This window comes from Alexandromys fortis, unplaced genomic scaffold, assembly GCF_014885135.2.
Source record: "Alexandromys fortis isolate MF-2015 unplaced genomic scaffold, M_Fortis_MF-2015_v1.1 scaffold_9, whole genome shotgun sequence".
Lineage (NCBI taxonomy): Eukaryota > Metazoa > Chordata > Mammalia > Rodentia > Cricetidae > Alexandromys > Alexandromys fortis.
In genome coordinates this window covers 8,165,462-8,178,460 of record NW_026067892.1, presented here as the reverse complement: position 1 = coordinate 8,178,460, position 12,999 = coordinate 8,165,462, and the positions used below count along the sequence as shown (strand labels likewise).

Below are 12,999 nucleotides of genomic sequence, written 5' to 3'. Positions count from 1 at the left end.
GCGCACGTAGCACCCAGGAACCCTTACCTTCCTAGAGTGCACCTCCAGCTACAAAAGCGGCGACGGCGCATGCGCAGCCCCGGACCCCTGCGCGAAAGACAGCAGGCGCCTGCGCAGTGGAGGGCTGGGGTGGCGGCGGACACGGCGCGTGCGCGGGGGGGGGACTAGTAAGGGGGGGCGGCGCCGGCCGGCCAGGGGTGGATAAGGGGCGGGCGGAGGGCGGGAGCCGCAAGGGAGACAGGGCGGGCCGAGGGAGCGGCGCCGTGGGGTTGGCTGCTGCCCTGAGGCCGGACTCAACGGATCCGGGCCGCGCCACCGGGCAGGCGAGCTCGCCGCCCGGCCCCAGCCCGGAGCCAGCGAGTGAGCGAGGCGGTGCCGTGCGGTAAGAGCCAGGCCAGGGCAGGGTCTTCTCCGCTTATGCCGCGAGCATGCTCGTCTCCTCAGCGCCGCCCGCGCGGCCAGGCCCGGGCGGCCCCGCAGACCCTGGCGGCGGCCCCGCGCCTGCGCTGTCCCCCCCCCAGTCACCCCCCCACCCCCAGCCATCGGCGCCTGCGCCGTGTCCCTTCCCGGGCGGACCTCACAGCTTGCCGGGCAGACGCCCCCTCCCCCACGCCGCCCCCCCTGGGAGCCCTGGCTGGCGTGGTACCCAGCTAGCCGGGGATCTCATCCTTGCGGAGAGTCTAGGTGCGACCCTCGTGCTGGAATCCTTGTGGTGCCGGGGGAGACGGGACTTTCACCCTGGTCCCTTGCCCTGGGCTGGGACAGGTTGCCTCCCCGTCTGGAGGATTGAGGGTGGGGAGCAGGGGCGGGAAGCGGAGGAACCCTCCCCCCCCACCACCCCAAGGCTGCGTCCTACTGTTAGGACCTGGCCGTTTGCAGCTGGCAGTGTTCTTTATTCTTGAGACTTGGCTAATTGTTTCAGGTTGGATATGTGTTGTTGAAGAAATGATGCATTTCCAAGCAGTGGTTACGTTTGAGACATCCGTAGTTCTTTGTTGTGTGTGTGTGTGTGTTGTTTCTTGGTGGGTTTAGCTATTTATAAACCAAATGAAAATGTCGGTGATCATTCAAATCCAGGCAACCTTGATTTCTTCACTCTCTTGAAGGATCTGTCTGTCCTAAAGTGCAGGTGGGGAAGAAACCCCATGATAAAATGGAATATTGACTTTGTCATGGGAAAGAACCTTAAGCTTTGGCCCATACCTGTAATACTGGTACTTGGGAGGCTGAGGCAGGATGAGCTCAGAGTCGGGCTGCAGAGTGAGATACCTTGACTCAAAAATAAATAATAGACGGATCGTGGAGCCCAACAGGGCTTGCCCTTCAGGAGCTTAAATCCTGAGGTGAATTCAGCTGTGGACCACAGGCAACAGCAGTTCTTTCTAAAGATTTGGAACGAGGGACCTGTGTTGTTGCATAGGCGGTTCGGTCCTCCTTCAGTACATTAGGGAAAAGTTTGAAAAACGGTATGTCTGTGTTAGAGTCTGTGTTAGAGTGTGTTGGAGATTTTTCCCTATCCTTTCATTGTACTGGGTTAATATAAGAAACTATTAATGATTGAGGTGTACTTTGGGATTAAGGGCATGGCAAATGGCTAGATACATGCCTTTATAGCTAAGCTATACTAGCCTCTTAACCTTTAATTGGGAGATAGATGGAGGTCAGACCAAGTATCCCAGACCGCTATAACCCTCACTTTATTGCCACGCAGGCCTGGAACGTTCAGTCCTGCTTCAGCCTCTTGAGTAGCTGGAATTCGCTGCAAGCCTACCCCACACCACCAGCCTAACTCCATCATTCTGTAAGAGACTCGAGTGTCTACCCACTTTAGTTCTCTCCAGGGGGCCTCTCATGCCCTGTGCAACCAGAACAAGTGTAATTTTTTTCTTAATTAAAAAATATATAAGTAGTGCATCTATGTTGCAAAATAGTCAAACCATTGTAGAAGGGGATATGGAGAAAAAGAATTGGTTTCGTTATAGTTTTTCCTATTGAGAAAGAGCTGGTGTCCTCCTTCCCTTTATCTCCCATTAAAAAGTCCCATTTCCCCCTTTGGATTCCAGTGTACACCAAACAGTGTTCTAACCTCAGAAACTTTAGATAGCGTGAGAATGTTTTGTATGTTTGCCTATATATATTTCCTATGTATGTAAGGATGTTCTTTGATGTATCAGTAAGAAAGGTGATTGTCGTGCCGTAGAAAACTGTATCAAGCTGTCTCTTGGTACCAGTCAAAAATATCCGAGCTGATGCAGAGCGGACAGCTTAAGTGAAGTTTGCTCAGGCTGTGACCCTGTATTTCGTTTTCTTGACAGCACGTGACTTCTGAAGCAGGGGTTGGTTCACTTCCTAACTGACTCGGTGTAGCTCATTTGGTCAGATGACTCGGGTATTGCAAGGGTCAAAACTCTTGTCAGGGATGGGTTTTCTTCATGCTCACGACTGGCTAAATAACCATATGCATATTCAAGTCACACGTCTGACTTGCACCAAGTGTTCTGCAAACATCTCACCCCGATAGAGGAATGGTGACGGTCTCACGAGGTTGGAAAGATTTCTTTTGGCTTTATGTCTTTGGGCAAGTAAACCTTCCTTTCTGGTTCTCACTTTCTCCATCCTGTGTGCATGCATGCGAAGGAGCTCTTGGAGCTTGCCTGCAGTTTTCGGCAAGTGTCTACATAATGCTATGAAGTGTGGAATTATTCTTTTATCAATAAAAGCTCGGGAGTCAGATATGGGGGCATCTGTATGATCAGAGAAGCGGTGGAGAAGCAGCCCTTGACCCCCTTTCTCATCCTTCCTTAATCCAAAAGGCTGAGAATATTTGTAGGCTGCTCCCTACTACTTTCTGTGTCTCTCTATGTGTTCTAGGTTCTCCAAATCTCTATGGCTAATTTTGGTCAGCTAGTAGCTAGCTCTACCCTCTGATTCAAGGTAAACTTTATTGGCAGAATCAGGAGTGTGAGAGTGTGATCAAAATATCCCGCACAACACTGGAGTTTCCTCAAAAATTTGGGTGACGAGCCAGGCTATGTAGTAAGGTAGGTGAGAATGAATTTGGGACCCTCTGGGGTGAAGGAGTATTGAGTAGTCCTTTATATAATAAGAAAAACAAGGACAGTGTTTGGAGTTTTAATGATAGTGAATTCTAGCCAATTTAAAGGACCGTCATTTCTAAAAAAGAAAGTAAACCAAAACCACTCAGTTTCTTGGTGATAACTTTAAGCATTCAGGGACTGGAGAGTTGACTCAGTGGTAAAGAGCATTTGTTGTTCTTACAGAGGACCTGGGTTTGGTTCCCAGCACCCACATACATGGTGCCTCACAACCAGCTGAAACTCCAGATACAAGGGACCCAAAACCTTCTTTGACCTCTCTGGGCACCAAGCATGCATGTTGTGCACATACATACATTCTTGCAAAGCACTCATACATACATATAAACCTAAAGCAACCTTAAAATTCAGCATCTAGTTGGATATGACTTTACAAGCTTCTAGTTTCAGTTATTTTGGAGACTGAGGTGGAAGGATTGCTTGCTCTAGTCTGAGGCCAGTCTGAGCGATATAGGTAGGCCCTGGGTAAAAGAGATTTAAGTGTCATTTATGATGGTGTGTGGTGATTGCAAACGGTAAATACAAGATAGTTTGTGGATTTGAGTGTAGACCTAGAGAGAGCATAAAGTTGTGTTTTGCTGTTCTTGAGTTTAAGGGAAAATGTCTGGGCTGTTGCTTTTAGGAAGATCCAAGTACAGCTGCAGCCCTCAGGAGGCCCAGGCAGATGGAGCTCCAGGACAGCTGAGACTACATTAAAGAGACCCGGTCTCAGAACACCAAGGGGAAAAAAGAAAAAAGATGTACATTCATTTTGTCTGTTTTTTTTTTTTTTTGGCTTATTTTTGAGACTGTATCTTTTGTAATTCAGGCTGCCCTTGAACTCACTGTGTAGCCAACGGTGACCTCACACTTTTGATTCTTTTGTCTCCATCTCCCAAATGCTAGAATTATAGTTGTGGCACCGTGTCTAGGTTTATGTAGTGCTGGGGTTGAATGTGGGGATGTGCGTATGGTCAGCAAACACTCCATCAGCTGGGCTATATTCCTCTTTGGGGTGGTTTACCATGCATGTAAAAAGCCATTAAGTTCGATATTAAGCATGTCCTGTTTTAATTATGTTTAAAATAAAGCTCTTGGGCTGGGGGTTTAGTGGGGATTAAGGCTCTTGCTGCCCAAGATTGGGGACCGGAGTGTGGATCCCCAGAATCCACATGAAGTTGATGTGGTAGTGCTTGTCTGTCACCGCAGCACTGCGGTGGCAAGTTCTGAGGAGACAGGAGGATCCCTCGACGCTTGCTCCCTGGCCCGCTAGCTTGTGGTGTGTGTGCCACAGCACACAAGGGGCCCTGTGTCAAGATGGAAGGTGAGGACTGGCACCGAGTGGTCTTCTGACCTCCATATGTGCTATGTGGCACTGGATGTCTGAATGTGAGAACACACGTAGACACGCTATGCACAAACATCAGTGTGTATTTCTTGCGTTGATATAAAATGTCAGTTTTTTTCCCTCTTCCATTTGTGTGTCTGTCTGTCTGTGTGCATCATGTGTATAAAAGGTCCACTAGTGGAGGTTGACTGGTCCTTGGAATTGTGTGTGCCAACAAAATAATGCTAAGGGAAGTTCCTGTTGGTTAGAATTGTTAGTACTGAATAGATTCGCTGCAAAGTAAAAAACTCCTGTCAACTCAGAAGTTTTTTGTTGTTGTTGTTATTTTTTTTTTCTTGAATCTCTTTCTGATCTGAAACAGCATGATGATCAAATTGGTCTTGGGGATGTAGCTTAGTACTCAATATCCTAGAAATCAGGGACATGCAAATGAAAAGTACTTGGAGATACTATCTCGTTCTAGTCACTGGCTAGTGAGAAATCTGATATGGGGAAGAGGAACTCTTACTCACAGATGGTGGGAGTGCAAATTTATATAGCCATTATGGCAGTCAGTTTGGCAGCAACTCTGTACTACTACTGGGCATTTCCCTAAAGATAGCCTATCACAGAGATATTTTCACATCCATGTTGATTGCTGCAAGGGCGTGGAAGCAGCCTAAGTATCCATCAACTCATGATTGGACAATGAAAATATAGTGTGTACATACAATGGAATAATATTCATCTGTAAGTAACAGCGAAATCCTGACATTTGCAGGAAGGTGGATGAACCTGGAAAGCTTATTAAGTGAGGTGACCCAAACTCCAAAAAACCAGACCACATGTCCCTCCTCGTATGTCAGTCCTAGTCTGTGATGTGTTCATGGGTGTGTGTAAACAGGGGTAAGTGTGCATTAAATCCAGAAGTTAAGAAGGGAGACAGACTGTCAGGTGATGAAGAAATGGGCAAAAGGACATAAGTCATGAGGGAGGACTCAAACTTCCTTCCTCTGGTTTTAACTTGGTCATAGGTGGTTTCTGTGTGTGTAGGGGGGTGTGAATTAAACTTTCTGTATGTTGAAATAGCAATAATCATTTTGTTCCAAAAAAAGAATCTACCATGTGTTAGTCTTTTGAGGCAGTGATTGAGAAGGTTGGGCTAGGTTTTTAATCCCATTGATTAGCACACTATGACATGATTAGTTGCTGAGTACATTTGTCTCATTGACCCACTTAGAAAAAAATGATTTTTTTGTTGTTGTTCTTTTGGAGGGAGGGGTTCAATAACTGGAAATTTTTTCTGTTTTTTTTTTTCTTTTGAAGCTGTCAAATCATTCTATTACAGTGTTATTTAATGTGTAAATTGTATTGCTATTTATAAAGTATGGTTTTAAGAAAACTTAAGCTTGGGAAGTAGCCTAGTGGTAGAGTACTTGCCTAGTGTGTACAAGGTCCTGGGTTCAGTCCCCAGTATCACAAAAATAAGTCAAATAGGCTTAAAGAATTGAAGGGGCGGGAGATATTGGGGCAGCTTTGATCCATAGCAAATATAGAGGACTTTGATGTTCGTGAAGCTTTTACTACAGTTTATGGTAGTCTGTTCTGCGCTTACCCTCCAGAAAATACAGTTACAAAAGCATACTGTTTAAACAAAAAAAAAAAAAAAAAAGGAGAGCAGGGAGATCTCTGTGAGTTCACGGCCAGCCTGGTCTACAGAGCGAGTGCCAGCACAACTAGAGCTACACAGAGAAACCCTGCCTCGAGAAACCAAATAAATAAATAAATAAATAAATAAATAAATAAATAAATAAATAAAAAACAATAAACTATATCGTCAGTTTAAAGAACTCTTGTTGTAGTTCAGAATAGCCTTTCATAGTGTGCGAATGAGCGTAACTAGGTTTCAGTAGAAGTATAAGACTGCAGATTTTCATGTTGTGAAGTAGTCTAGATTTACTCTCCAATCTTTCAGTAACACAGTAATATAATCTGAGTTTGTGATACTGTACAATTTTGAGTTTGCACTTGTTCCTTGCTGTGTATGGAGATATAGCTAATTCTCACACACCTCTTCTGTACTCTGAGACCGTGCTGTGCTTAGATTCCTCAGTAGTGCTTGCTGTAGATTCTATCGGCTGTTTCATTCAGTGGGGTCTAGCAGTCCAAGCAGTTTTATTTCCTCCTCCCCAGTTTGAATACCACTTAGTTTTTGTGTTTGTCTCTCTTTCCTGGCTAGAACCTTCGATATGTAGTAACACAGAAGTGAGAGGAATGGGCTTTCTTTCTTTTCTCTCCTCACATGGAGGCACCAGCTCCCCTGGAACTGGAGTTACAGATGCTGTTAGCTGCCATGTGGTCCTCTGGAAAAGCAGCCAGTACACTTATCTGCTGAGCCATCTCTGCAGCCCTTCAAATTTTCTTCTAGGACAAAATTCTGTTTTATGGCATTCAGCATGACATTAGCTATCAGTATTTCATAGAAACTATATGTCAAGTTAAAGAGATTTATAGCTTTCTTGGGGTTTTTGTTTTACTGATTTTTTTTTTCTCCTGAACTTATTGTATTGCTTTTTTTAATTTACGTGGTAACTTTGAATTGCATTGAACTTTGAATGTTAAACTTTGATTTGTGGATTAAGTTACTTACATATGCTCTTAAAAATTATTTATCCAACCAAAAAAATTTTTAAAAAGCCAGGCAGTGGTGGCACACACCTTTAATGGGGAGGCAGAGGCAAGTGGATCTCTGTGAGGTCAAGGCCAGTCTGGTCTACAGAGTGAGTTTCAGGACAGTCAGGGCTACACAGTGAAACCCTGTCTTGAAAAACAGCAAAAATTTATTTATTTATTGGTTTATGTATGTATGTATGCGTGTGTATATATGTGAGGTTTGTGTATGTGTGTATGCATGTATGTGAATGTGTATGTGTGTGTGTGTGTGATATACATGCCATAACACAGTAGTACCAGAGGACAAGTTGTAGGAGTTGGTTCACATCATCAGATTTGGTAGCAAATTCCTTAACCCAGCAAGCTGGCTCACTGGAACTCATATACCGTTGGCTTTTTTTGTTTATTTTCAAAACAGGGTTTCTCTATGTAGCTCTGGCAATACTTGAACTCCAAGATCCACGCACCTCTGCTTCCTGAATGCTGGGATTAAAGGCATGTACCACCCGGCCTGGTCCTGATATTCATTCTTGATACATAATCTTTGCTTTGAATTGTTGAATTAAATTTGCTTCTTTTGTGATACAAGGACTCAAACCCAGGGTCCATGCTAAGCAAACACTGGTACAGTACCCTCAAGTCGGAGTTTTCTGAGATTTTGTTTAGAATTTATACATTCATTTTCTTAAGAAATATTGATCAGTAGGGTTTCTTTCTTTTTTCGTTGTTTTTTCTCTCTCTCCCTTTTCTCTGCCTTTGCACAGGCTAATTGATAAAATGAACTGGGAAATACTTTTTAGTTTTCTTGAAGAACATTATGATTTGGATGTGTTCTCCAAGAAGAATGCTTTGGAAACTCCATCTCCAATGCTACAGAATTAGGAGGCGAGGCGTAGGCAGCTCTTGAGTCATGAGAATTCGCTCCCTCAAATGGATTAAATGGCAGTTATAAAAGGCTTGAGGCTATGCGTTCAGGCTCTTGCTCTTTCAAGTTGTCTGTCTTTCACCTTCTTTCATGGGTGAGCCACAGGAAGAGCTGGCCAGAAATGGCTCTTCTAGACTAGACTTCTCTATTTCTGTGTTCCAGTCCATTTCTGTTCACAGTTACCCAGGCTGAGGTTTCCTATTAGATCAGTTCAGAACAAACTAGCTATAGAAAAGTGATACCAAGAAGTCGGACTGTTCCTATTATCAATACCTGACAGTATATATGCACTTTGGGGCCTGAGTGGAGGCTAGATGAATTTAGAGGAGCAATCTAGAGAAAAATCTACATTTCTGTGAATGGAACATTGCAAGCCCCATCCATAGGAGAGCCTGGATGTTAGGGATTGGCCAGGTGGTTGTCATCAGAATTTGCACAAGAAAGACCATTCTGATGAGGTCTCAGGTGGAGCTAAGGACTAGGTACTGGAAACCTGAGCGAAGGCTCTGTGGTTCCCAGCTGCAAAGACCTTAGTGGCATGCAAAACCTAAGAATAGTGGCAGGTGAGTGTCAAGGTGCAGGATGACCTTTGGGGGGGGGGAGTTGCTTATGGTGAAACAAGAGAAATGACAAGGATGGATTAACAAGAGAAGGAGAATAGAAAGGGCTGGAAAATGTAGAGACTAACCATTTACGAAAGCATGGAGCTGGATGTAGTGGTGCAGGTTGGAATCCCAGCACTCACGTGGCTGATGAACCCGTGTTACAGAGTGATACTCTTTCCTCTCTTAAAGAACCCAAAGAAAGCCAGGTGTGGTGGCTCACAGATGTGATGGCAACACTTTGGCTGGAGGCTGAGGCAGGAAGGTTCCTGTGAGTTCAAGGCCGTTTCTGAGCTACGTAGTGAGTTCCAGACTAGCTTGGACTACAGAGTAGAATCCCATCTCAGCAAACCAACCAACAAATCAAACAATGACAACAAAATTCTCCCAAAAGTAAAATTTAAAAGCGTGTTAGATAATACTCAAGGTGTGACCAAGGAAACATCTGCTAAAAAGATTAAAATGGTTGAAGAAAGAAGGTTGTATTTATGAAGAAAACAGGAGAAAGACCCTGAAGACATCTGAGAGACATTGAGGCAAAGTCTTTGAGGGTTGTGTTTGCCAGCAAGACACTGGGACGTCATTTGCTGTGCCGTGCTACCCGTGGACTCTGTTCCCTGAGTTTCAGTGCAGTGTGTTCCAGCACAGTCAGTGTCCCTTTGCCCCAACTGTGAGACATGTAGGTCCACGTCCAGGTCAGCTGTCACTCTGAAAGTGGAACCAGTAAGCCTTGGTGCCGTCTACGTGGTACCATTTGCAGAGGATGAGCTCAGTGCACAGGCCGTGGGCAAAGGGACTGTGCAGTCTCCTTTAGACTTGGGGTGGATCAGCCAGTCTAAGGGGCTTCGGCAGGAATTTCTTACGGAGTCTGCCCACGGCAGAGCCTTCCGCATGACACTAGCAAACTATGGAATTAGGATGCTGTGGCGACTCCCCGCACTGTAGGACCCATGAGAGAAGCAGGCACAAGGCTCCAGCCTGGGAGCTCTGTGGCAAGACCAGTGTGCACGAAGCCTTGTGGACAGTGCTGCTTGAAGACTCCACATGGCCAGAAGGTGGGGTGTGGAGTCGGAGATTACTGGGGACCTTATGAGTCAATGGAACTTTGCCTGCTGACTTTTGAACTTGGGGCAAGCGGCTGCTCTACTTCCCGCACCTAGTCTTCCTTACCATTGCATCGCCTTCCTAGTTTCTGTTTTAAGCAAGGTCTCACTATGTTCACTGTGTAGCCTCAGGTGATTTCAAAATCATCCTCCTATCTCAGCCTCCCTGATGCTGGGACTACAGGTGTGCTGCAATGCCCAGGGCAGTGAAGTGTTTCCTTCTGGTTTTAGTTGTCATTGTATTTCATTCTAGAATTGGAAAACAGATCCTATGAAATGTAGGAAGTGTTCCAGGTAGGGAAACCTTAACCATAAATCGGACTTCTCTCATAAATACTGGCCATTCAGATTATCTGCTTTCCACCCCGAGGCCATCTCTACTTTAACGAGCTTTTGTAGTCTGCCTTCCAAGGGATTTGTTTCAGCTAAACTTTTGAACTCTGTGCCTTAAAGTGAATCTTAGGTGTAGTTCTCTTTGGCTTTGCTGTTAGTCTTTCTTGTTTTGCTTACCTTGATTTTCATTGCTTTTCTTTAAAATATTTGAGTTAAATAGATTTATATGTGTATATATATATGTGCGTATATACATTATATATATATGTATATAGTGTGTGTGTTAGAGAGAAACACATATGTGGCTTGTAGATGTTGTTTTGTTCCCTCCACCGTGTGGGTACCTGGGATTGAATTCAGGTCATCAGGCTTGGCAACAAGTGTCTTTATTCGTTGAATCATCTTGCTGGCCCCTTTTCTTTTTCTCATTTCTTGAAGAAGCAACTGAAGTATTGCTTTGAGTCTTTTTCTCGTGTGTTGTATTAAAATTTACCCCCAAACATTGCTTTAATATTCCCACACATTTTTGTCATGTTCTCATTTTTATTCAATTCAAAATATGTTCTAATGCCCCATTGCTATCTCTATTATTATTATTATTATTATTATTATTATTATTATTATTATTATTATTGTGGAGGGCTCCTGTTGTCAAGCTGACCTTGAGCTCCTGGGCTTCAGCCACCTTCTGCAACCTTCAGAACTGCTGGCCTCCACCACTATTCCTGGCTGATTCCCCATTTGATTTCTCCTTTGATTGTTTAGCAGTGCCTGAGAACTTCTTAGAGATCTTTCTGCTATTTTCTAATTAACTAATAGTCTATTAGAAAGAAAACAGGCACAGTACCTCGGAAAAGAAAGCAGTAGTGCACAAGGATAGGAGATCTGTGTTAATCAGGGAACTGTGTCCAGAGGCCAGTGGAGAGCGTCCAGGAGGGTGGAGTGAGTTGATGGCTGAGAACAGGTGGACAGGTAGATGCCTGGGCAGCCAAAGAGAACGTAAGTGTCAGAACTGCCCCACAGGTGGAGGTTATGCTGAGAGACAGCGGCAGCAGTGATGGTTGCCTGCAGGAGCTCCCAAAGCCTCTCTGGTAAGCAAGTGACAGAGGGAGACCTGTGAGCCTTTCCAGTACCGCAGGGAAATAGAAAAGATTTGGAGTGAGCGCAGGACAAAGGACGTTGCCTACTCGCAGTGCTGGGGGCCAAGGTTTATCATGTCAGTTCCCACACGTTATTTAATGGGGTCCTTGTAGAGTCTGTGTCGTTTTGCTCTCGAACGTACCCAGCCCATGCGGTTTCAGATTCTCAGCTGTTTGCCCTGCTACTACTGAGGTATGAGTAGTTGTGGGGTGAGTTGTCGAGACCGTATGACAGGTCACACTGTAGTGGAGTGACTAAGTGACCTGACTCACGAAGCGCTAAGCTCTGACTCTGACTGCATGTATTAGCTCTTCAGATCTTAGCTTTTATTGTCTGTTTCTCGAGTGTCTGGTTATGGTTTTTATATAGTTGCTGAGTGGTGTCTTTGGCACATGCCCTGTTTGCTTCCTGTGCATTCTAGGAAGAAATGCATACATCACTGATGTATACTTTCAAGCCGCTGTTTGGGATTCCTCCAAGCACCCTAAGCTCAAGTCTGTTTCTGTTGGGCTAAACCAGCCGCTCTGCCAGCCATGCTGCCTGGGTCACAAGCCACTTCCAGGTGATGTATCATTCCCTCATTTTCCGCAGCCAGTCCCAGAGGACTACTTCCCCTTTCCCACATCCCACCCCGTGCCGGCCAACCCAGCTATGTGAGCTACAACTCAGAGGACTTAGTTTTTCCCCGTCTCACTGTCTGCTTTCCTCATGAAACCCCAAACACTTGGCTTTAACTCCCAGCACTTACCAGCAGCCCTCAGTGGCAGTTTTGGGTTGGTTTGGGTACAGGTATACAGATGTAAATTGATGTTCTTAATTAAAAGTGAATTTTTATGAATACTGTATTGTCTTGAGTTTGCTACTGCCTACCAAAATATCTGAGCATAAAGCCATCGTGATTTGAAGGGTCTTAAATAAAAATTTTCTTTTGATAAATGCACAGAAATTGTGGCAGAGGAGGGAATGGCCAGAGAAGACTCACAATTTCTTGGATTCTGACTTTAACTTTGAGAACCAATTTATTTTGGATTAAATCTGCAAAAATAATTTGTGTACTCTAGCCGTAAATTCTTTGAGACGATCTTTTCCCAGTCTTGTCGCGTTGTTAAGTATTATCAGCAGTTCAGCAGTCTTCCTCAGCGGTGCGCCAAAGCAGATCGCCAGGCCATGATTTCATGTCTGCTATGCTTTTAAAAGCAGTCACAGGAGAGGATGTTGCTGGAGCTTTGGAAACCCAGGCTCTTTCTATTTGTTTCTTGTATTTCAGTGAGCTTTTCTGTGCTAAAACAAAGAACTGAAGACGAACCCATTTCTTGTGGCATCTGCTTAGTTGTGGCTTAATGGAAAGAGCAGCCTTTGGGCAGACCAGTCGCTGAGTTCTCTAGCTTTTCTTTTCCACTTAGCCGTGAAACAGCTGCTGTCTGACTTGGACACATCCTTTGCTGGAGCTAGCTTGGCTCTGCTCACCAGTATTGACATCAACTGCAGGGCCATTTGCACACAGCTGATGAGTGTGCCCCTCTCCCGTGCCTTCCCCTCCAGACTCCCTTTACCATGGCCAAGCAGAGAGCAGGGAGCTGTGAGGGAAAGAGAATCTCAATGTGAGGGTCATTTGCAAAATTTACAGTTACAATCTTTTTTTTTTTTTTTTTTTTTTTTTAGTTTTTCGAGACAGGGTTTCTCTGTGGTTTTGGAGCCTGTCCTGGAACTAGCTCTTGTAGACCAGGCTGGTCTCGAACTCACAGAGATCCGCCTGCCTCTGCCTCCCTAGTGCTGGGATTAAAGGCGTGCGCCACCACCG

General features: G+C 45.0%; 1 protein-coding gene across 3 annotated transcripts in view; it reads left to right on the top strand.

Annotated features, from left to right (window-relative positions):
- The first annotated feature begins 247 nt into the window (after window positions 1-247).
- Window positions 248-12,999, top strand: part of Specc1l (sperm antigen with calponin homology and coiled-coil domains 1 like) — a 103,751-nt gene continuing 90,999 nt past the window's right edge. The window contains exon 1 of one of the 3 annotated variants that reach the window (XM_050140580.1): window positions 248-382. Coding sequence is in view for 1 of the 3 variants with exons in the window: in XM_050140574.1 (XP_049996531.1) it covers window positions 11,732-11,760 (29 nt within the window). In the remaining 2 variants the exon portion in view is untranslated. Of the gene's footprint in view, window positions 383-665; window positions 685-11,645; window positions 11,761-12,999 lie in introns of those variants that run through there. The other 2 variants (XM_050140588.1, XM_050140574.1) reach the window with 2 other exon arrangements.